The 23,703-nt window shown below is 51.9% G+C and overlaps 1 protein-coding gene across 5 annotated transcripts in view; it reads left to right on the top strand.

The window, feature by feature from the left end:
- The window catches only part of Shank2 (SH3 and multiple ankyrin repeat domains 2), a 505,735-nt gene that overhangs the window by 320,186 nt on the left and 161,846 nt on the right, over window positions 1-23,703 (top strand). For all 5 annotated transcript variants that reach the window (XM_074050929.1, XM_074050919.1, XM_074050915.1 and 2 more), the window contains one exon: window positions 11,761-11,836. In XM_074050929.1, coding sequence (XP_073907030.1) covers window positions 11,761-11,836 — 76 coding nt within the window. The remainder of the gene's footprint in view (window positions 1-11,760; window positions 11,837-23,703) is intronic.

Here is a 23,703-nt window from a genome sequence, read left to right as displayed (position 1 = left end):
TGACCAAGGGGAATTAAGGTCACTGATGGAACTAAGGTTGATGTCAACTGAGCATAGATGGGGAGGTGATCCCGTCCCGAGGGGAGGGTGCTCAGTGTAATCCCGGGGTCTTTAGAAACGGAAGAGGGAGGCATTTTGCTCAGAATTGCAGTGAAGGGGTGTGAGAGGGACCAACCACTGACCGCCATTGCCAGGAGGGGTCACCATCTAAGGAGCACAGAGGCCTCCAGCACCCAGAGAAGGGAGGAAGTACATAGTCACTGGAGTCTGCAGAGAGAGACACAGCCCGCCCACCCCTGGGGTTAGCCCAGGAAGCCCCACGTCCAGCTACTGAAGGAAGTGACTGTGTGGCTTTAGGCCGGTGAGTCTGTGCTCACTCAGCACAGCAGCCCTGTCCACCCTTTGTCACGAGGTCAGCATGGGATGGAATCCCCCGGGGCCTTCTGACCACCGGCTCCTCTTCTCCCCCTTCCCTACCAGGTCAGTGCTGGGTGCCCAGAAGGTGCCTGATGAATGACCTGCCCCTGGTTTACTGGGGACGTGGGTGAGCCGAGTGGGTTGGTGATTGTTTGTGTGACAGGTGTTTCTTTTTAAACCAGAGCTTTGCACACCCCCAGTTGAATGATCTGGGAGCTGAGGTCCTTGATCTCCTGTCCTGTCATGGTGGGCAGCATGTCCATGAGCTGACAGAGCAGAGGCATGGCCTGTGCAAGTAGACCTCCTTGGTCTAGAACCCCAGTTGCTGGCTTCCAGGTCAGCCTTTCCACCCTTGGGCCCTCCAACCCTGCTGGGCACAGGGAGCCCTGAGGACTCTAGCTCACCCCTGCCTGCCAGGCAGCATGTGGCCTGTTGAGGGTGTAGTGACCTGCCAGCCCTACACCCAAGAGCCCAGCCACTCTGACTGCATGTTTCTCTGCTTTGAAGGAGCCCAGGAGCATCTTTGGTTTTAAAAAGAACTTGTTTTCATCTTTTGTCACCATTGGTAATTTCTGTCCTCTGCCTTTGGCTTACCAGTCAGGTGAACAGTGTCTGATTTAAAATTTACAGGGACACACAAATCTGTGAGAAAATGTGGCTGCAGACAACTAGTAGGCTGGAGCTGGGTGACCTGGCCATGCTGTCAGCCAGAGACTTGAGTCTTTCTGTAGGGCAGGAGGGACACCCACTCAAAGAGCCCACAGGGTCCTGTCTAATGGACCAGGCACACAGCAGGATCTGTAACTGTAACCTCGAATGCTGGAGGAGGCTCCCCACTGCCCAAGTGCCACTTCTGTGACGTTTGCCTCTTCTGGGTGAAGGGATGTGTGGTTTGACTATCCCCCCAAATGCCTGTGTTAAAACTTACTCCGCAAAGTACTTGTGTAAAGAGGTGGAGCCTTCAGACAACGAGTGAGTCCTGAGGGCAGAGCCCACACACACGAGGCGTTACACGTCACCCTTTTTGACTCTTCCTCCATGTTAGGACACCTAGACGGTGCCATCTCTGAGAAAGGGGCCCTCGCCAGACACCAGAGCAGCTGGTACCTTGGTCTTAGACTTCCAAGCCTCCAGAATGGCAAGAAAATGAATTTCTACTCTTTATAAATGATCTAGCCTTGGGTATTTTGGTAAAGTGGTATAAAGGGATTGAAACAAAAGCCAAGAGTGAGAACCAAGAGAGGACAGCGATTCCAAGGGAGGGAGGGAGGGAGGCAGAAATAAAGGGAGGAATTCTCCACCCCCTCAGTCAGTTGCACACCCTCTCTCTCCCCCCACCCCATTCTCTCTCTCTCTCTCTCTCCTCTCTCTCTCTCTCTCTCTCTCTCTCTCTCTCTCTCTCTCTCTCTCTCTCTCTCTCCCAGTGGTTGGTGGGATTGCAGGCAACTCTACTCCACCAGCCCTCTGTGCTTCCTGACACGTGATCACAGGCTCAGCCCCTCGAGCTGCAACCCCTTCATTATCTCAGGCTTCGGAGAGGCAGAAGTCCAGTACTTGCCCGGCCATGCTGCTGAGTGGCTGGGTCCTGGAGAGCCCTGACTCAGAGCTCTCCCCTGGCTCAGCTGCTCTTCCTTCTCACTCCCTGGCCACTGTGCTTGGCAGCCAGGCAAGTGGACTCTCCCCCAGCCCTAAGTCCCTTGGTGCCCGCTGGACATGCACTCTGTCAGCGGAACGCTGGCCCTCCCCTTGTTGCTCTCTGCCTCCACGTCCACGTCTGTGAAATGGGATGGCAGCAGTCCTGACGCTCCCTGGCTTGCAGTAAGATTGCCTCCTGATAAAAGCATCAGAAGCTGATGCACTTATACACTAGACTTACCAAACACCCTAGCTCAGCCTCGCCTGCCATAAAGGTGCAAGCACGCTCGCATTAGCCCAGATCTCTGTGGAATTGCTAACACGGCATGTGATAATGAAGACGGAATTAATGCTGAAGACAAAAGATAGAATGGTGCTATGATGGTACTCTCTCGTGCCGTCCTAAGTCAGGGACCATCTGTACCATCCGGGTTGTTCTGAGAGTTAACATGCAGGGTACCCAGGATGCCTGTGTCACAGTGCCGGCACTGATCCCTCAGCTCATGTCTGACCACCATCCCTCTCCTGCCCAGTTCTTGCTGTGACATCCTGCCCTTGGCTGGGCAGAGAGAGGTGTGACCTCAGGAAGCTTCCACTTACAACAGTGACAGCGCTCATTCACCAAGGGCCAACTGCACGTTAGTGTACACTGGCCAGGACAAGTGAAGGAGCCTCACTGGGGTCACCGGGCCACTTCCCTGTGCTGCAGGACACTGCCTGTTCAGACTTCCCATCCTCTCTCTGCTGGCCGCCCGCTTGGAATTCAAATGAAATCAGATTCTTCTTTTGCATTTCAAGTTCATCTTTAGGACATTTGGCATCATCATACAGTTCATCCCTAGTCTCTGTGCTTATTGTCAACAAAAACGGTAGATTTGGGACATAGCCCTGGGAGAAAAGAATCAAACAGCTTAAAATGTTATTGCACACACTCCCCAGAGGATCTGCAATGGGGGCTCCCGTCATCATGGCAATGAATGGAGGCTGCCTCACTCAGAAGTGTTTCCTGGTCATTTGAAGTTAGTCCTTTGTCTTACGTCCATGACCAAATCCCAGGGTCTCACTGCCTTTATCATGGGGACAGGAGGCTCTTTGTCCCCTGCGTGCCCAGTACCTTCCGTCTGGTCATTTTGACTGCTCATTGGCCAAAGGTGACCTAGAAATGTCAGCAGTGTAGCTACCACCATGGTTCTGACTGAGGGCATTAGGAGTTGTGTGTCTCAGTAAACACATAACCAACAGAGGTCAGTTCCAGAACCCCCATAGATATCAAAGTCCACCCCTCTCTGGCGTGGCATAGCGTTGCACGTGACCTACGCACGTCTTCCGTAGACTTTAAACATCTCCCGTCACGTTTGCCACCTGACAAGGCGCACGGGCCCTGTGAACAGTCATCGTGCTGCGTTGTTTCAGGAGTAGTGACAAGAAGAAAAGCTATGCACGTTTAACACACTTTCAACCTGCGGTTGGTTGAATCCCCAGATGCTAAACGTGCATTTTAGGATCTGGAGACAGGGTGTCCAAGGACCTGCCTTGTCTGGGGCATTCTCTACGACAGCAGCCGCAGGGTGGAGGGGACACCAAGTCAGTCACGAAGTCCAGGAGTGCCCTCGTGGTCTGCTTGGAAAACAGCCTTGGCCTAGAGCAACAGACTGGCTGAAAGACAGTGCTGTTTGGTTTCAGAAAATGAAACCCTCACGTGAGCTGGTTTAGTGACCAACAACAGTCCAGTCTAAGGGTGCCTTTCACGGCCAGATGGGGAACCACTGGGGCCTCTTACCACACCCTCCATGCAACCTGTAGCCTGTCCTCCACTAGCCCCAACTCACAGTGACAGCACCTCACTCGGGCAGAGATGTCCACGATTCAGATAGGGAGCAAAAAGACTGTCCATTTCCCAGGAAGGGGTTCCTGGCCTGGCACAGGGCCATGTCTCGGTCAGTCACCTCTAACTGGATCATCGTGTGGTATTGATAGACCTAGGGAAAGGTCTTCCTCTCTGCTAAAGGCAGGGGACATGTCAGAAAAAGCTGTGGGCCAAAAAGACCAAGGAGGCTTCCTGGACAGACAGTAGTGTCCTCCATGTTTCTGTGGGCGGGGCCCGGGGAAGGATTTATGAAGTAGTGTGACCGTTTTGTCTTCACTGGAGCTCTGCAGTATAGACCCTGCTGTGACCCAGGCTACAGATAAGAAAACTGAGGCTACCCAGGAGCTGGTTTCCCGTCTGGCTCAGACACAGAAGAAATTGGAGCTCAGTTTCTGTTGTGTAAAAATCAGACCGTTGGGGCTGGGGTGTGGCACAGTGGTGAGTGCTGTCTACCACGTGCAAGGGCCTGGTTTCCATCTATAGCATAGCAAAATAATCAAACAGTGGACTGCCCTGTGTCCTTATCTGCCTCTGTCTGTCCACAAGCATCCTGCAAGCAAGGGGACAGTTTTGTGCTAGGTGGGTCAGCTTGTTTGTGGGCCTGATTGCCACCTCCTGCCAGGGGGGCTATCTCCTGGCTCTGCACCACCTCCTCCCACATCCTTGTGAATGAATCTCCAGGCTTTCAGAGTGTTTGTAGAGGTCTGGGAGAAAATTCCACTCTAGGACCAGAGGCCGCCGAAATCTCCCAGGGCACCCCATCCTGGCATCCATGCCAAGCTGCAGGTGCCCCCCTCCCTGTGGCTCTGTGTAAAGGGCTATTTTAAGTGCTGTCAATGCAAAGCTCATCATGCAATCTGTCACTTCCTTCCATGAGTCCCAAGAGGTATCTGAAACGGGGTTTCTGCCTTCCCGTGTAGACTTTTGTAGGCTGTTCTTAGAGCAGTGCTTTTAGGGCACGTCAGTTTAAATGCTGCCTGATTGGGGATGGGGGTGTGCCCAGGCTCACAGGAAAGGAGAATCCCCAGTTTCCCCGGGGAGTGTGTCATGGAGGAACACAGGTCCTTTGGAGCAAGCATCCTTCTCTGCAGGTGAGGAAGCGGAGGCCCAGAGGCACCATGAGAAGATCCTACCTGGCCAGCACCTTTGTCAGGACTGGAACTCAGCTCCCTTGGTTTGCAGGCAGGGCTGTTTGCAGTACCTCAGGTCCCTGGGAGGTGCTAATTCAGCATCCCTGGCAGGCTCTTCGCCTTGTGCAGTCAGATCACAGAGCTGGAGCTGGCAGTGTTCACTCCTAAGCTGCAACATCAGAGCTGGAGACCTAGCAGCATGGTGAAATTTGAACTGGGGAAAGAATGTTCTGGACAGAGAATAGCAAGTACAAAGGCCCTGAGGTACAAATCAGCCCATCACAGTCAAAGGACAAAGAGGAGGCTATGAGCTGGAGTGGAGCAATGGAGGAGGGGAGAGCAGTGGGAGATAAGGGCAGCAGAGCTGATAGCATCGCCTGACTCACATTTCTTTAGAGCTCATTCTGTTTACTCTGTGGAAAGGAGATCAGTGAGGAGGGGGCAAGCATGGGAGCAGGGAGACAGGAGGCTACTGCCACCATCCAGCGAGAGATGGTAGTCACTCAGACTAGAGTGATAGTGACTGCTGGCCTCCATGCAGCCTGGGATGCCATAAACACTGCTGAGTGAGGCACTCAGCCTGGCTCTGGGTGAGGAGATGGCCTGGCTGCAAACTTGGTCTTGATTTCAAGACGTTTCAATATGGTTAAAGAAGCAGGTGTAACTAGCTCCCTCTTGGCTGGCTAGGTTGTCGGCCTCCTCTGAGCCACAGAAGGTATGACACTGCACCACGCTCTGTTGGTGTTCGTGGATGCTTTCCTGTCATCCATTAGGTGACCTGCTACTTTTCTCCTGGTGAGGAGGGTGTTGTCCCAGGCAAGGACCCATCTCCGTCTGTGCTGGGATCTTGCTGGCTTTCCCTCCTGCACTGGCCAGACACTCTGGGTTGCTGGTGACAGAAACCTGGCAGCTTTGCCAGGCTGGAGCACAATATGGAATGAGCATCATGGCTCCCAGACTGGGAGGGCCACTCATGGTCTGTGTCAGCCAGCCTACCCTAGATGGCACTGCAGAGACAAGCACCCCCCAGACTCTGGGGTGTGGAACAACAAAAGTTTGTTTCTTGTTCTTGCTACGTGTCCAAGCTGTGCCCACAGGTGCCCCCTTGGGGACCCAGACTGAAGGAACAGCCAGCACCTTAGATGGTGTGCACCATGCCCAAGGGCAAAAGCAGTGCCATGGTTGGGGAGGGATTAGGAATTAAAGGCTCCATGGCTTTGACCATTGGCCAAAACTAATTTTAAGGGTCTAACCAGCCATCTCGAGCCACGCAAGAAGTGGAATGTGAACACACGCCCCCGGGAGGAAAGCCAGGGAGAGTTGACACATGGTCCTCATGACCACCCAGGCCACAGCCTCCAGCAGAAGGGTCCCCATGCCTGTTGCTCACCCCGCCCTGTTGGCTCTGCCTCCCACTGTGGGAAGCCTGCATTCTAAGCCTCGTTCTCTCCCTTTCTTGGAAGAGGGTCCCAGCTATCCACAGCCCATGTCCTTCCCCTCATCAGTCAAAAGAAGCCACTCAGCGTCGGGCTGCTGAATATCTCAGCACAAAGCCAGTGTCCTATACGGACCGTGTGTCCCTCCATGGGAGTGGTGGGGTCCCAGAGTCCAGCATGACACCTGGACCGGCCAGGGCCATGTCTGTGCATCCCTGTGGCAGAAGGTGCCCTGTCTCCTGAGCTCAGAGCCACCACTGCCAGGTGGAGGAGATGTGGGCACAAAATCCACAAACGCGCCACACCTTGGGTGGCTGTGCCCTGGCAGGTAGTGCAGGACTACGATGGCTAGGTGCACAGCTCGCTTTCCAAGCTCTTCGCATTGTGAACAACAAAGAGCTAAATTGTCCCAGGACAGAAAGCATAGGAGAGGTCGGGCTGGCTGTGGGTCTCCAGCCATGTCTTCCGAAAGGCCAACCTGTGGGTCCATCTCTCTCTCATCTCTGTGTCTCTCTCTGATAGTGATGCTGATGGGGATGGTAATGAAGATGGTGATGGTGGTAATTGGTGATTGGTGGTGATGGTGGTGGTGGTGATTGATGATGGTGGTGATGGTGATGATGGTGGTGGTGATTGATGGTGGTGGTGATTGATGATGGTGGTGATGGTGATGGTGGTGGTGGTAATTGGTCATTGGTGGTGGTGATGGTGATTGTTGGTGGTGGTGATGGTGATGATGGTGGTGGTAATTGGTCATTGATGGTGATGATGGTGATGGTGATTGATGGTGGTGGTGATGGTGATGATGGTGGTGGTGATTGATGGTGGTGGTGATTGATGATGGTGGTGATGGTGATGGTGGTGGTAATTAGTCATTGGTGGTGGTGATGGTGATGGTGATTGATGGTGGTGGTGATGGTGATGATGGTGGTGGTAATTGGTCATTGATGGTGATGATGGTGATGGTGATTGATGGTGGTGGTGATTGATGGTGGTGGTAATTGATCATTGGTGGTGATGGTGGTGGTGATTGATGATGGTGGTGGTGATGGTAGTGATGACTGTGCACTCTCAGAACCCTCTCCCTACTCTGGAGACCATATCTCAGAGCAGACGTGATCCTGTGTGGGAGCCTGAGGGCAGGAAGGCCTGTGTAGTGTAAGTTTCACAAGGCAGTCAGAGGTGACTTTTTCTTCAAGGTTTCCCTTTTCTCTTGTAAAATAATTGTTACAGCAGAGGGGAATTGTATCAAGAAAGATTCTTTTGGTGGTACTGAGGTTTGAACTCGGGGTCTTGCTAGGCAGGTTTTCTACCACTTGAATCACATCCCCAACTATAAGAAAGAGTTATCTAAGTTTCTATTAGCATAAATTGCACAAAGGATTTGTTTCATTGTAATATTTTCATCAAATTCACCCCACTTCATTGCTCTTTCTGAACCTCTTCTCCCCCCACTTTTATTAGTTTTTAGGGGATGGAGGCGTGACTCAGATGGTAGAGCGCTTGCCTAGCAGACATGAAGCCCTGAGTTCAAACCCCATTACTGCCCAAAAAATAGTTTGGGGCAGTTTTCATTATGCTATTTGCGTACATATATATGATATAGGTCCACCTCTTACCTGATCCCCCAGGCGGTCCCCCGTTCCCAATCCTGTCATGTTACTTTTCAGGCCTAGATTCCACATGTGAACAAAAGAGCTAATTGTTTCAATGTGCACACAATCAACTTCAGATCTCGGAGAACTTTATTATGCTGCTTTTTATCCCCATACATCATGGAAAACACTATCAGTCCATGAAGTCACCTGGCCTAGAAATGGTTCCTTTCTGAAAAGTTTCCTTCCTCTGGTAAACACATGCACACACTCACTCATTCACGCTTATACAGTCTCATGTACACACACATACACACATTCACTATCTACTCACACTCACACACACAGTCACACACACTCACAGGTCCGCTACCCACTGTCCTCTCTGCTCCTGGGCCCTGGGCCCTCTCACCAGCTGGGCACCTGCACCAGTCAGTTCTCAGAGCCCAGCGGTCTCCTAGACAACCAGTGCAGAGCTGCCTCGCGGGGGCTCAAGCAACCAAAGCAATTAAGAGGAACACCAGCAATTAGCAGCCCTGGGGTCCTTCTGTAGCTTTGTGAGCCACTGTGCTTAACCCCACAAAAAGTTCAAGTCTCACTTCTCCCTCTAGGATAAGTCGCACACATGTGACCCCGATATTGATGTCCCAGGGCTAGCCTGGCAGCCGCATGGGCTGCCTTCCATTCCCACCACAGTGATCTGATGGCTGGGCCCCTTGCCCAACCATGGAAAGCCAGCAGACATGGGCTCCTTCCTTCCCCACCCACAGGATCCTGAGGCTCTGCCCCCAGGGTCACCCTTCTAATCCCTGCCCTTGGGCCCGGGGCCTGGGTCTCAGTGAACTGCATATGACTGCAGTGGAATGTGAAGTGGGCACAGAGTGCTGGGGAGGCACACCTGGCCACATTGGTCCAGAAGCCAAGCACGGGGGAGGTGTGCACAGCGTGGCTGGACCAGTGCCCATCCTGGTGAGCACCCAGTGCACTCTACCCACTCTGAGGTTGTGTGGGCGTTTTTAGTTGCTTGTGCAATGGGTCCTTTGTATTAGACCAGGAAACACTGATGCCTTGTGTCTGCTCAGAGCTGGACAGCAGGCCTTTCACTCCTTTTTCTATGGCTGTAACCAAAGACACAGACTGGCTAATTTATAAAGAATACAGGCCTGTTCAACTCATGATTCTGGAGGTTCAAGGTCAAGGAGCTACATCTGCTCGGGACCTCCTTACTGGTGGGGACTCTGCAAAGTCCCTGGGTGGTACAAGGGCATCACTGGGGAGACTTAGTGAGCATGCCAGCTCAGGTCTCTCTTCTGTTCTTATTAAGCCACTGTCCCTCAGGGGCTCCACCCTCATGAACTCATCGAATCCTGATCATCTCCAAAGGCCCTGCCTCCAACTGCCACTTGCAGATAACTTTGGGAGACACACCAGACCACGGCAGCAGAAGAGACACAGAAATAAGGCCACATCCCCTTCTTGAGCCCTAGAAAGAACACCGGGCATTCACACTCTGGCCCAGGGGTCAGGCAATGCAACCTAGTGGATATGAGGTGGACGCTGGCCAAGGTGCTAAGCCTGGCCCAACCACACAGTGGGTGTGAGACTTTGTCTTGGTAGCCCTTACTATTGTCATTCACAAAATGGGTCCAGTCATTCCCTCTCCCTCCATGTGCCCAGATAGCCAGAAAATATGGTGCCGAAGAAGTAGGTTACAATGGAGTCAGTGACCATGCAAGAGGGACAGACCTAAGCAGAGGATGGTGGCCCATTCACTATTTAACTCTCTGGTCCATAATTTTTATCTGAATATCCTTTTATTATATGGAGTATAACAAAATGACAAATTTATATTATAGGCACCTTCGCTTTTGTTTATTGTGTGACGTCCCACATTTCTTAAAACTTAAATTGCTTATTTTGTTTGGGAAATGCCTTTGCCTTTGATTTGCTTTGTGAAAAGACATTTGCTGATTGTGAGCGCATTTTCTGCATGCTGTGCTACTTCAATAACAGAGTACCTGGTGCTTGATTAGCGATCCGATCAACACAGGCAGACATTTAAAATAGCAGGGCTCCTTAAACTTAAATGAGATGCTCTCCTCGTGGAAGGCACCCACAGCCACAAACCGGGCTTCAAAGAGTGGCAGAGGGGCCACAGAGCAGCACGTGCTCCCCTCACCGGGTGAGCATGGCAGTTAAGTAATGGGACACACATGGCACTTAGAGTGGGCCTGGTACACAGGAGTGCTTGATGAGTGTCAGCGATAACGACAGCAGTGACACAGTGTTTGGGGAAGAGATGTGGAGGGAGTGGACAGGCAGGTGGGAGCCAGTAGGACCCCTGTTCCCTCACCTGTCAGTTAAGATGATGTTGGCTATAGTAACAAACCCACAAGGCAGAGGAGGGTTAATTTTTGTTCTTGTAATGCACAGTGCATAACTCTTGCTCACTCTGATGAGCGCCCCAGGCCTCGACTCCATCTGTGAACATCCTACTTTAGGGCCTCAGGTCCTGAGCCTTGAGCAGGAAAGGAGAGGAGAGAACGCACAAGGGTTTCTAAAAGGCCTAGGTTTAGAAGTAGCCCCTCCAACACTGTGCTCATCCTATTGGTAGGAACTAGTCACATGATCACGCTCCAGTGCAAAGGCAGCTGGGAAATGTAGTCCTGGGCCCACACCGGCCTCCTTCAACTCTAGGGTAACTCTCAGGTTCTATAGGAAGGTTGCCTGTGCTTTCCATGCCTCTAGGCAGAAAAGAACCAGAACTTTCTCAGTACCCTTCCCAGTGTTTACTTTTGGATCCACGTGTGTCTTTTAGGGGTTTGAGTAAAAACCTTAACCTTGAAGCACATAGCAGAAGAAACTGACCACAGAGACGCTTACTGCCCAAGATAGATTTCAGGATATTTTCCTGAAGCCAGTTGCTTCATTTTTCCCAAAATTTTGCAGGATTTAGGAAGGAGATGGTACAGGAAATCTTATTTCAGAGGCAAATACGTAAGCAGCAGTCATGAGCTACTGCATTTCCTGTGTTTGTGTTGTTGTGGGGTCCCCCCTCCCGCCCCTAATTATACCACTCATGTCTTTTCCCGTGAGATTTACTTATCAATCTGCTGAGTAAGGGAAGCAAGCAGAGAACTTAATTAGGAGCACTAATCATGTTGGTTTAGTGGGGTTTTTGTTGTTTTGTTTTTACAGGAGAAAGCAACTGTAATCACGAAAATCACAATAAACATATCTTTTCCCCAAAGGCACTCAGTCAGTCACCTGCAGGTTCTCAGATGGGCAAGGAGGCTCAGCCGTCCAGGTCACCTGGGCAGCGTGGTTTCCCACTGCTGGACTAATAGCGTCCATGTGCAAGACAGCTGTCACTATTGCAGCTGGAATGTGCCCGGCTCTCTACTCCACAGAGCTTCCCTTGCCCTCCATGAGCCGAGCCAGCAGCCTGCTGTCTGCAGTCTAGGATGGAGCCCTCCAACTTTGTGGAGCACTGGCTCCATGGGCACCCCACATTTTGCAGTGTCAGGCCCCAGAATCAGTTCTCATCTTCTCCCCAGGTCTCTCCCTGAGAGAGCAGGTCTCACGCTGCATGGGGCAGACCAGTGGGAGCCCATAGTCTCATTGAGTTCACCATGTGGAACACGACTTTTCTAAACGGGGTTTCTTTTCCCTCTGCACAGAAACTCGTGCGGACCGCAGTAAGAAACTCTTCAGACACTACACGGTGGGCTCCTATGACAGCTTTGACGCGGCCAGGTAAGACATGCTTCGTCCTCCACCATGACCTGCGGGCAAAGGTGCCAATGCCTCCCGAGCACATGCTGGGCCGTCCTGTGTGGAGCTCTTGGACCACTTTGCTTTGCTTCTAGTGTGTCCCTCATGCTGGAGTCATGGAAGCCACTGACTTCCAGAAAACCTGCTACAGAGGTATCCTGCATGCCACCTGTGGTTCCCTTTGAGTGAGAGCACACTGAGGAGATGGCCCCATGGAGAAGTCAGCAGGCTTTCCAGGAGGAAGGGAGCGTGGCACTGTGGAGGAGAAAGCAGCACAGATGTGCGGATGACCAGAGTGGGCCCAGGAGCTGATAGGTGGGGCATCCCTCCAGGGGAGTGCTTAAGGTGCCCTGACTCTGGGCCCCCCTCCCCGTCTATGTGTTCTACGTTCATTCCTGCTTTTCTGCTCAGTTGGAGTTTTGGCTAAGAGGGGATGCATTCCTCTGGATGGGCGTAATCCCCAGCAGGCAGAGTTTTTAAGCAAGGCACATGGCAGGTTTGTTGTGATGGTGTGGCTGACACAAGGACCATATTCAAGCAATACCTGCTACTGGGACATCCCTGGGTCTCTGTGTCCCTTCTCTCTGTAACTCAGGGTGGGGCTGAGGCTGTGTTAGGGCCTGCTGGGATGAGGTACTTTGCAGACCAGAGGATTTCTAAATAGCCCGACAAGCTGCATCTCTTTTCTGGCCCTTGTGACATTAGCGTCTCTGGTTCTATCTGTCCCCAGGCAGGAAGTTTCTGGGTTGCTTTGTTTCCATCACAAGCCCCAGTCTCCCTGCATAGCACTGATGCCATGCTAAGGCAGAAAACCATGAGGAAGGACTGCCGTGGGGACCCCACCCCAAAAGAGGCCCTTCCTAGATGTGAGGCTCTGGGGTCTATATGTGATACAGAAATAAGAACAGATGTGTGACTGTCACCTGTGAGGGTCCTGCACTGGTTCTGCTGGACAGCCAGTCATGGGGCCTCTCTGAAAAGCCAGCAGCCAGATCCTCTCCAAGGAGGGCCAGTCTGGGAAGGGTCCCACACACTACCCTGGGCTCCTCCCCAGTCCTAGGCAGTCTGCTGTGCACAGCTGTGTTAGCCAGAATGTTTTGCTGCTGTGACAAATGCCTGAGAGAAGCAATTTAAAGGAGGAAAGATTCATTTTAGCTCACAGTTTCAGAGGTTTCAGTCCAAGGTCTGAAAGCTTCATTGCTTTGGGCCTGTGGCAAGGCAGAACATCAAGCTGGTTGGAGCATGTTCAGAGGCAGCTCACCTCATGGTGACCAGGAAGGGGCCAGGGCCAGGGTAAATCTTTCCCAGTGACCTACTCCCTCCTCCTAGACCGTGTCTCCTGCGTCCCACCGCCTCCCAGTAGTGCTGTCACGCTAGGAATCCATCAGGGATTAACCCACTGATGAAGTCAGAGCCCTCGGGATCCAACTACCTCTCAAGGATTAGTTCCACCTGGGGATCAAGCCCTCAACACAGGAGCCCTTTTGGAAGACACTTGGTATCCAAACCATGACAGCAGCTCAGACCTATTCCCAGGACTCCGTCTCCTGCAAAGGGATCTGACCTGGGTTTGTTGTTACAAAGCAAGCATAATATAGCATAAAATGTGCCATTCTGACCTGTAGTTCATTGCGCAGTCACCATCTGTCTGCTTCCAAAGCATCTTCATTGAATTGAAAAGGGGCACTGTCCCAATTGGGTCATTCCCATCCACTTCTCCCCCTTTGATTTGCTTCCCATGTGTCCTCCATGCTGGTGTCATGGGAGCCATCATGGCTTCCCCAAGCAGCTATCAGTCTGCTTTCTGTCTGTATGGCTTGGTCTGTCCTGGGGGTTTCATAGAAATGGATATATATATGTGACCTTCTGTGACAGCCTTACTTCATGGAGTATAAAGTCTGATGTCTTCAAGGTCCTGTTATATCACGTGTCAGTTTTCCTTCTTGAGGCTGAATAACATTCTATTGTATGTCTATACCACACTGTTGTATCCATTCACCTGCTGGGGAACACTTGGGTGGTTTCCCCCTTTTGGCCGTCACATATGGTATTTCTGAGGACAGTCCCAAGCCAGAGCTCGTTTGACCATGTTTTCAGCTCTTTGGGGCATTTGCCTAGAAGTGGAATTGCTGGTAGGACTTGGGGTTAATGGGACCTGTTCTTCCACCTCTCCCATAAATAAGATGTACTGTGCTGTGCTGAGTATGGTGGTACACACTTGTAATCCCAACGCTCAGGAAGCTGAGGCAGGAGGAACCTGAGTTTGAGGCCATATAGTGAGACGATCTCAAAAAGAAGAAGAATACCAAACAGTGCTGTATCAGGAATCCCATGCCCAACAAGGATCCTGGACACCCTCCAGGGGGCAGTGAAGAGTGCAGTTCTTACTCCATTGCCCCCTCCCCCACCCAGACCCCACACATTCTTTTTCTTTTTCTTTCTTTCTTTTTTTTTTGTGGTGCTGAGACTGGAACTCAGGGCCTGACACATGCTACAAAAGTGCTCTACCACTGAGCCACACCCCAGCTTCCACTGCCCACTCTTTGCCCTTGAAGTCCAGGTGTGATCCCTGACCCGGCACAGATCTCAGGGCCACCACTTTCAGGAAGCTGCACCTGACCCAACTTCTCCAATGAGTCTTGACCAGGCAGGTTGGATGCTGCTGCAGCCCAGGAAGCCACGTGTCACAGTGGACCCTGGACAGGTGGTCACAGTGAGTGGACCTTGTCCTGTGCTTCTAGTCTAGCAAGAAGAGTCCAGGCAGAGCCAGTGGGCCTCATTGCCCAAAGCTCGGGAAAGCTCAGGAGAGCTGTCACTGTGGCCATCTAGGAGGGCTGTGCAGGCAGGGAGTGGGGGTCCTGGTGAAAAGTGCCCCAAAGAGCTGGAAGGGTGAGAGTGTGGCTGCCATCAGGCAGTAGCTTTTGCAGAGCATGTGTATCCAGGACAGTGGACAGGTCAGCCTGGACACGTGCACGTGCCTGAGGTTATCTACTCATGCACCCTCGGCTTTTGAAGCAGGTGCCCCACAGTCAGGGCCTCACCCCACAGAGCAGTGGGGTGACCCAGGATCAGCTGGGAAGGAGATGGCAGGGGGCGGGCTGGCTGCTCTCCGTAGCAGAGGATGCAGGATGCAGTCTTTGGGTCAGTTGGCAGAAGACATATGGGACCATGGTAGCTGTTTGGCGATGGAACAAGCATCCTCAGGAGGAATGAGCCTCAGTCACAAGGGCAGGAGGGAGGCAGGCGGGCTGGATATCCTCATGCCAGAGGTCACAGAAGGTTGGACAGATGACTTCCACGATCCCTGCCCTGTCTGCACCTCTGTTTATAGTGTCCTGGCAAAGGCTTCTGTTCAGTGTCTGTTCTGAGCCCCCACTTTGTGCCAGGAGCTGAGGCCACCGAGCAGAGGGACATCCAGGCCACATTACAGTCAACTGGCAGCTTCTGAGCAAAGGGTAGGAGGTTCTAGTCTTAAGGCTGGGCACAGTGGTGCACACCTATAATTCCCACTAGGTTCATGGTCTGAGACCTAGGCCAAAGCATGAAACCCTATCTGAAAAAACTAATAAAAGCAAAAGGACTGGGCTTGTGGCTAAGTGATAGAGTGTTTGCCTGGCAATCTTGAGGTCCAGAGTTTAAACCCTGTTACTGCCAAAAAAAAAAAGAAAGCTGTTGCCTTGACCAGGGGAGTCGGCATGACTGTCCCATGTCAAAAGATCAGACAATCTGGGCCTCCCATCACCAGAGAGTTCAGTAAAAGGGACAAGGCTCATGGAAACACTGTTTATCCATCTTCTCCCATGCACCAGTTGCCTTGCCCTGGTCACAGCACTGCCCATGGTTGACCCTCAGTGACCTTGTAAAGCAGGTGTCATTTTCCACTTGTCAGAAGAACACTGAAGCCCAGAAGAGCCCCAAGTTACAGAGGTGAACCCCAGCACTGTCAGCGTCTGAACCCACATGTGGGCCAGGTCACTGCCCCAACCAGGTGAAGATGCTCCTTCCTGAGGCTGGCCTGGGATGGGGGTGCATGAGGAGGAGATTCTTTGTGACCTTCCACAGCGCCAGCAGGAGAGAGAAGGATGTTTCCTTGCTTAGCATAGCACCCCACAAGCCAGCTCCTGGGGTGCAGCGGTTAATGAGGGGCCTCCCATGCTTAGACAAACAGAACTGGCCTTAACTGGCCTATGACCTTGGCAGGGACCTGGAGGACAGGCCATTCATGAGCTTGTGGATGAAGGGACAGGGCGGTCTCACTTGCCATTGGAGCCCTGGTGGCCAGGGCACTGGGAGGAGAGCTGGCCATCTGGCCTGATTGAGCAGGCAGACAGCGTCTGGGGGCGGCAACCACAGAGCAGCACAAAAAGGCTGCAGTCATGGCGCCCTTCGGAACGCCTGTTAGAAATGGTCTAATGGACAGGGAGACCTGGGGCCTCGCCAGCCCCCCAGCCCTGGCAGCAGGGTTAAAGTCTGGGCAGGCAGTGCCTGGCCAGAGAGGCCCACTGCGGAGGCTAATGTGACTAAGGAAAATGTGCTCAGAAGGGAGACTCAATGGAGACATTTTCTGAGTCAGTCAGATTTCTTCCCTTCCCACACTTTCACATGTCAAAAGTTAGTTCAGAGACTCAGAGCCAGGGAGCCCAATGGCTAAGACAAACCCACTCTCAGATGAATGTGTCTGGTGTGTCAGCCATCGGATGTCCTTCTTGGGATTCCCTTCCACTGGCCGGGATGCAGATGAGAGAAAGATCTAGAAATGACCATGAGGTTTAGAGACAATTAGCAGAAATCCTAGGGCCACTGCTGCACTGGACTTTGTAGCTGTCTCAGTGCCCTTGCTAAAAATACTCCCTATGCCGGGTACCAGTGGCTCATACCTGTAATCCTCGCTACTTGAGAGGCCAAGATCAGGAGGATCATGGTTTGAGGCCAGCCTGGGTAAAAAGTGAGACCTCCCATCTCCAAAAACTAACCAGAATAAAATGGACTAGGAGTGTGACTCAAGAAGTAGAGCACCTGCTTTGCAAGTGTGAACCCCTGAGTTCAAACTCTGGCCCCACAAAAAAAAAAATCAACTCCCCAAAATAGATGGGGATCACAGTCTCCATACATCTTTAATCAGGCCCCCACCTCATTGGCACAGGACACCCAGGAGGAGGCTCCCAAGGGAGGCAAGAGGACATAAGGGGCCACTGTAGGCTGAGAAGACTCCGTCCATCCCCCTACCCATCTTTATGACCCCCCATCCACTCATCTAGTCATTCATCTACCCATCCACCCACCCATCCCTCCACCTGTCCATCTACCCGTTCAACCATCCACCCATCCAGCCATTCCACTCATCTTTCCATCTGGGTGACCAATAATTATCAAGACTTGACTGTTCTGGGAATTAAAGATTTCCAGGTAAACAGGACAAGCACACTTTGACCTCATGCACATTATAGTCTTATAATGAAACAAGAAAGTGACCCTATCAACAGACGAGAGTTTCACCTGTGGCCAGTGCCCTAGGTAAACCCACAGCGTTCTCATTAGAGTACCTGGAACAGGTCAGGTGGGGCCAGCTTTCCCTAAGGAAGCCAGGAAAGGGCTCCCTGAGAAAGTGACATGAGCTGAGACCTGGAAGTTGAGGGAATTATCTCTTTAGAGAAGGCCCAGCAAGTGCAAAGGCACGGAGGTGGAAGAGGACCTGAGCTGGCAGGAAGGTAGAGTGCAAGCAGAGGGTAGAGGATGGTGTGAGGCTGCCCGTGCTTCGTGGGAGGCGTTTCAGCTTTTCTCATACTTGGAGCAGGATGCCTTGGGGCTGTTAAGGAGAAGACTGACATTGTCCGATTAACGTTGCTGAAGGATACAGACAGAGGGATGACTGGAGTTACAGCGGAAGAGGTGCAGGGGACAGGGGGCAGGTGGATGCGAGGTATAAGGAGAAGTTAGAACAAGCAGGCCCTGGCCATGGGTGAGGGACAGGGCGGGCTTGCCGCTCCACCTTCTCTGGCTTTTGCAGATAAGCACCTCCTCCGGCCCTTGGCTGGGCAGCAGGTGGGCGTCAGACCCAGCACTTACTGGCAGTGAGGTCCTCGTGGTCCCCCACCTCACAGCCACCACAACCTGCTGGGAAGGAATGCACTCAGAAATGCACTCCAGCAAGGGCCTCTGAAGGCGCCCTTGTCCTTAGTGAAACCAATCTCCTTCCTGAGATTGATTTAGAAGGGTGGCAAATTATGCCTGCTCACCGGGTGACAATCCACTATCCACAGCTACTCATTTTCATGGCTCTCAGACATCATTTGTATATATTTTTTAAATCAGTAATAGGAAAGAGATACACGAGGCAGAAGATTCCAAATGTGCAGGAAATGATAGAGTGCGAAGGAAAAGTGACTGTGACTCTCTCTCTGTCTCTCTCTCTCTCTCTCCCCCCACCACACACACACCCCAGCCCCCAAGCTCTTCTCCCCAGAGAGAGCCTGGCTTGCGGCATGTCCTGAGGACCTTTCAGAGGCCTGTATGTATATTATCAGAAGTATTCTGAAAGCTCTGAACATAAGCCGTCTTAAGTTTCCCTCTCAGACTTTCCACCTGAGTCACTGTGTGACCTTGGGCAGGCTACTTACCCTCTCTGAGCCTCCATTTCCGGCTGTCTACAAAATGGAACTACTTCCAACTCCTTCCACGTCTCCAGTTGCGTTCATGTGAAGAATGAATGAGAAGAGATGTCGAGCGCTTGCAGCTCCAAGAGGCATGTGTCGTGTAAATCCTGAGGGGTGCTGAGTTGTGAACAGCGTGTGTGGGCAGCTGGCTTGCCTTTGAAACCCTAACTTTGTATTCTAGAAGACTGCTTCAGTGTGTAGGTAGTAAGAACTGAGTGGCAAGCAATGGTTATTCTCTCCACTCTCCCTCCACCATTATTTCATATTGCCATATTTTTTTATTATTCGTTAGATTTGAAAAAGAGGGAGCCAACTCTGAGTGTGTTTGCAGGCTGGATGCAGAAGAAAGCGCCCTCTGTTTATCTACTCCATTTAATAGGGGAGTTTGCCAGACAGCCCTTTTGGGACAAGAGTTTAAGGCTAAAAAAAAAAAAAAAGATGATTTCACTTTTGTTGTCATGTGTTTCCATATTTTTATTTATAACAAGGTCATGGTGCTTTGTGATTTTTTTTTTCACCCAAGAAAAAGAGCCAGGGCTCTCAGGGCATAGACAAAGGAAGACACAGTACCATTGCGTAACCCGGATCTTCTGTCCTGCTCCGCTAGTGTGATGTATATGGCGGCTGGGGCCATGACTCCATTTGCATGAGCCAGTTCCCCAGGGGACACCTGGACCCGTGATGGTTTCCCTCCAAACTGCTCTTCTCTGTGGCCTCCATGCCTAGAGCCACGTGGGAGACCTGCACTACCTTCCTCCCTCTGCTCCCTCCTCCCTCACAGAGTTAGGGTCCTGCCTTCTCCCACCCTTGCCCATGCATCCATTCTCCATAGCACCCCACTATCTGACTGTCCTGGGGCTCTTCCCCTCCTCCTATCTCAGTGAGCTCCCATCAGAAATGTTGATCCAAGGGCTACATGTGTGTCAAAGAGATCCTTAATTAAAGCAATCCACGGGGGTGGGAGAAGCCTCATTCACACAGCCTCCCCAGGCAGAAGAACCACGTACTGACTTTGCTTCATTCTTCCTGTGGTCACCTCCCTCACATTATCCTTACCCCGGTTCTTCATTTCACAAAGGAAAACATTCTGACTGTGCTGCGAGAGCTGAGGCTTTCATAGCTGGAACCCCCAAGCCCAGTTTTGAGTACGTTGTGTACAGTTTACTAATTGATTCCTTTAAAATAGCATTCTCAGACTCCTCTCTCTGCTTAATTATAGACAGTATCACTTGACCTTTGGTACTGGCATCAATATTTAAGTCTTTTAGGTTCTGTTGACTGGATTCAAAAGTTAAAAACCTACTGAGAGCATTACGTTATTGTGGTGAGGAATGTTTGCCTCCACAGCAAGAATGGGGCTAGAATTCGAATTCCTTTTTACAGACCTGCAGGGAGGAGATTCCTGATATTACACCCCCTGGCTCTTTTTTCTTCTCTCAGTCATTCAGTGTAGGCCCATGTTGAAGTCACTAGCATTAGGATTTTGATCTTTGCATGAAGTTTTTTGTTTTTCCTGGAGTCTCTAATTGCCTTTGTTTTCTCCTCCTCATCCTGCTTTTTCTTCTTTTCTTGTGGTAGAAGAAGTCTGTCTTCATTAGCAGGCCACTAAACTATCATCCTGTTTGTGGCATATCCTTGGAGATTGTCCCTTCTTAGTGTAGTCTTCTGATAACTTAGATCCAGTTCCCAAAGCACAGCTACCATTTTGCAAATTTTCTTGCTTGAGTTCCATGGTATTTGGCCTTATTCTGCTGGGTTACATCCTCACGTAACAACTTTAACAGCAGGTATCTGGAGTGTGAGCGTCCACGTCTGAAGTGCCTAGTTTTCAAATGCTCTTCATGTACAATTCTGGGTTCACAGTGTTTTCCTGTGCTGAAGAGCTCGGGTCTGCTTCACTGTCTTCTTCCTCCTCACTGCGTCTGAGAAGTTAAGATGCTGTCTGATCTTACAACACCATAGCTGACCCTTCATCTTTCTCTCTAGAAGTTTGTGGGTATGTCACCATGTCTGCCTTTCTTTAACATCCTGCAGTGTTGGGATGCTGGACCTCAATTTCCCATGGAAATTCCCCCACATTCTTCCAGTTCAGTTTTTCTAATTATCCCATCAGCCCTTTGGGTTTGTCCCATTCAACACTGATTCTTTCTCCAGTTTTCTACCCTGCTATTTTGCTCACTATTCTTGGAAATTTCCCCAACTTCCTAGCTGTCTCAGCTATTAGTTTGTCAGTCACTGATCAGGTCTGTGCCCAGAGCTCCTCTGCAGACAGAGTCAAGTTCACCGAGTGTTCCTTCCAGTTGAATTTCGGAAAGAGAGGAGCCCCAGGCACATACCTACAGGACAGGTAGCAGGATCCAAAATGAAAAAGGAAAGGTCAGAGTGTTTTATTCTGGAGTGAGCACACAGGTGGCCAGGTGATGGAGCAGGAATGAGAGGAGCAGTTCTCAGGAATGCCATGTGCCCACCAAGTCGTGCATAGAGGGGGCTCTGTGGCCACAGAAGCGGACAGTACTGTGACAGTACTGTGACAGACTAGTGACTTAAATTCACGTGCTCCTTCCCAGCCTCGCCACCCACCAGCCTTGTGGCCCTGGACAAGACCACCACTTGCCCTGCTGTGCCATCTGAGAGTCCATATCTGCAACCCTGCCTCTGTCACAGAGCTTTGAGATTCAGGCCTGTTAGGTGTGATGCAAGGGGCCGAGCCTGCCTCCATACTGAGCAAATGTCCTGAGTCCACACTGGGTTGCGAACCCCTCAGGATGGTGGGGGCTGCTGGCTAAGCCAGGCAGGACTGAGCGGTTTTACATAAGTGTTACCTGGCCTTGCCACAGCCACCATCCCTCGGAGTTTCATATATCCAGCACTTGACTTCAGGACTTTGGACCTTCCCGTCCCACACTCAAGGCAACAGGAGTTTTGGTTACAGACTGGCTCAGAGCCAGGAAAACGGTGGGACAGTTTCTAGTGGGAGAAACGGAGGAGACCTCCTCAGGCCTGGCCTGTATACCTAGTTCAGAAACCACTCTACATTGTGGCTGGGGAGCCACTGGTCTTCTAAATTGGGGCTTTCTTCTAGAACTACTGAATATGACCCACAGAGGACTGCCCAGGCCCTGGGCAGAGAGGCCTGGCCTTTTCCATGGGACAGGCAGGAGAGCTGCCCGGTGGCCCCTGTTGGAGGGCTGGGAGCTGAGTCCCTCACCACAGGGAGGTTCCTGGCTCAGAGCATTCTCAGACCACATTTAGTTCAGCTCCCAGGTGGCGAGTGGGTGTCTGGGTGTGGGGAGGACAGGCAGATGGGAGGGGACGATAGAAAAGCCACAGAGGAGTTGCTGGGGGAGGCTGGGATTCAGCACACCTCCGGGCTGGGCCCCAGTGCACAGAAGGGCCTGCCAGGATGGAGCTCAGGAGGCTCAGAGCTGCACACAAGTCTCCTGTCTGCCAATCTCTAAGCCACTCCAGCAGCAAGAGGAAAGTGTTTATCCTGTTCTCCCTGGGATTTTCCGTGGTCACAGCTGTGACAGGTCACCTCCTCATCTTTAACACCCCCCACAGGTGTACCTGGCCCCTTCCTTATAACTACCCTGTGGCATCTGTGACTCCCTCAGTGTGCAGACACCCTCCGTGGCTGATTTGGAGATGCCAGTGTGCGGTCACTGAACACAGAACTGTAGAGATATGCTCATGGCTGGCCCTGGCTCCCTGGTGGGAGCCGCTCCAGCACGCCTCCGGTCAGCCTCATGTCTCTGCTCCCTCATTCTCCAGCCCTGACACACAACAGGCCCTCAATTCCGGAACTAAGTGTGTGAATCTGAAGTTCCAAGGAGCGGGCTTCAAGCCTGATGGAGCCCAGCCTGGGGCTATGATGCCAGGACTCTTGTCTCAGTCCTGGCACCCCCTTGCTGCAAGAATCTCCCCTTCCCCACCTGTAAAATGACCACGTGACACGCCCCCCACACACACGTTCTTTTCCTATTATAAATTCTTACACATTTAGCCTAAGACTGCCATAACCACTGACCAGTGGTCCCCATGACTGGACATATGTAAGGGTCCCCATGACTGGATGTATCCAGTGGTGGCCTTGATGAATGAACATCACCAGTGGTCACCATGACTGGATAAAATCACTGACCCTAACACAGGCCTCATGGGGCTGGGATTCCAGGGCCTTCCCCAGAGTGGGCAGTATGGCCACAGGCCAGCCAAAGTGAGGAGAAGTGCTCAGAGTCTGAGTCCAGCCATGGGCTGCCCATCAAGTGCAGGAGAGTGAGGAGGCCAGGTCAGCAGGTGTCCCCAAGGCTGCCTGGCACCTAGCAGGCTCTCAAAAGGCATTTGTGCTGCTCCCCACCTGTGCTCTGCCAAAGGCCCAGGGCCCTGGACCACAGGGGAAGTCTTTGGTACCTGATTTGGAGAGTCAAGGTATAGCAAGCCGTCTCCTGACTAGGTCACCTGGGTCAAGTGTAGAGGCCATGATGTTGGTCTGTGTTTGCCCCTTCCACCCTGCAACTTCTAGACCTGTGTTTCTGCCAGGACACAACCAGGACTGACTGGCTGGTCTCCTTCTCCCTGCCATCTGCTGTAGGGTCACACAAATGTTCAGTCTTACAGAATGGCAGGGGATGAGTGGACAGGTGGGTGGGTGGGTGGATGGAAGGATGAATCAAAAGAGGGATGCATGCAGGGATATGTGGTTGGTTGAATGCATGAACTGACAGACAGGTGGACAGATGAGTGGACTTATGGCAATAGATGGACAACTCCAGGTAAAGAAAAGTGCCAACTTGGGCGATGTGCTGGGGGCTCCCCATGGGCAGTACTTGGCACACTGTCAGTGCTTAATAAATACCCACTGTGAAGCAAGGAAGGGGCAACACAGGCCCAACTGGGAAGAGACTTGGGTCCCCAGTGCCAAGGAGCACACCATGAGAGGTACTCAGTGCAGTCCAGCCGACTCTGTCTCCCCCTGGCTCCAGGGCTCTGCTGCCCAGTTTCCTCCAGGGAAGACTGAAATGCCAAGGACCTATCTTCAGGTCCTTCAGGTTATAAAGCAGCTCAGCCTGGTCAGGGGGCCTGGAGAAGAAGGACGTCTGCCTTCGGGAGGGCACAGCTGAGTTTTCCTCTTGGGGAGGTTTGGTTGAGTGGCCCAACCTGTCCACTCTCCTGGACAGCTGCAGCGCTTAGCTCCTC

Source organism: Castor canadensis, chromosome 1, assembly GCF_047511655.1.
Source record: "Castor canadensis chromosome 1, mCasCan1.hap1v2, whole genome shotgun sequence".
Classification (NCBI taxonomy): domain Eukaryota; kingdom Metazoa; phylum Chordata; class Mammalia; order Rodentia; family Castoridae; genus Castor; species Castor canadensis.
The sequence above is the reverse complement of the archived record's forward strand: the minus strand, read 5'-3'. Positions and strand labels throughout refer to the sequence as shown.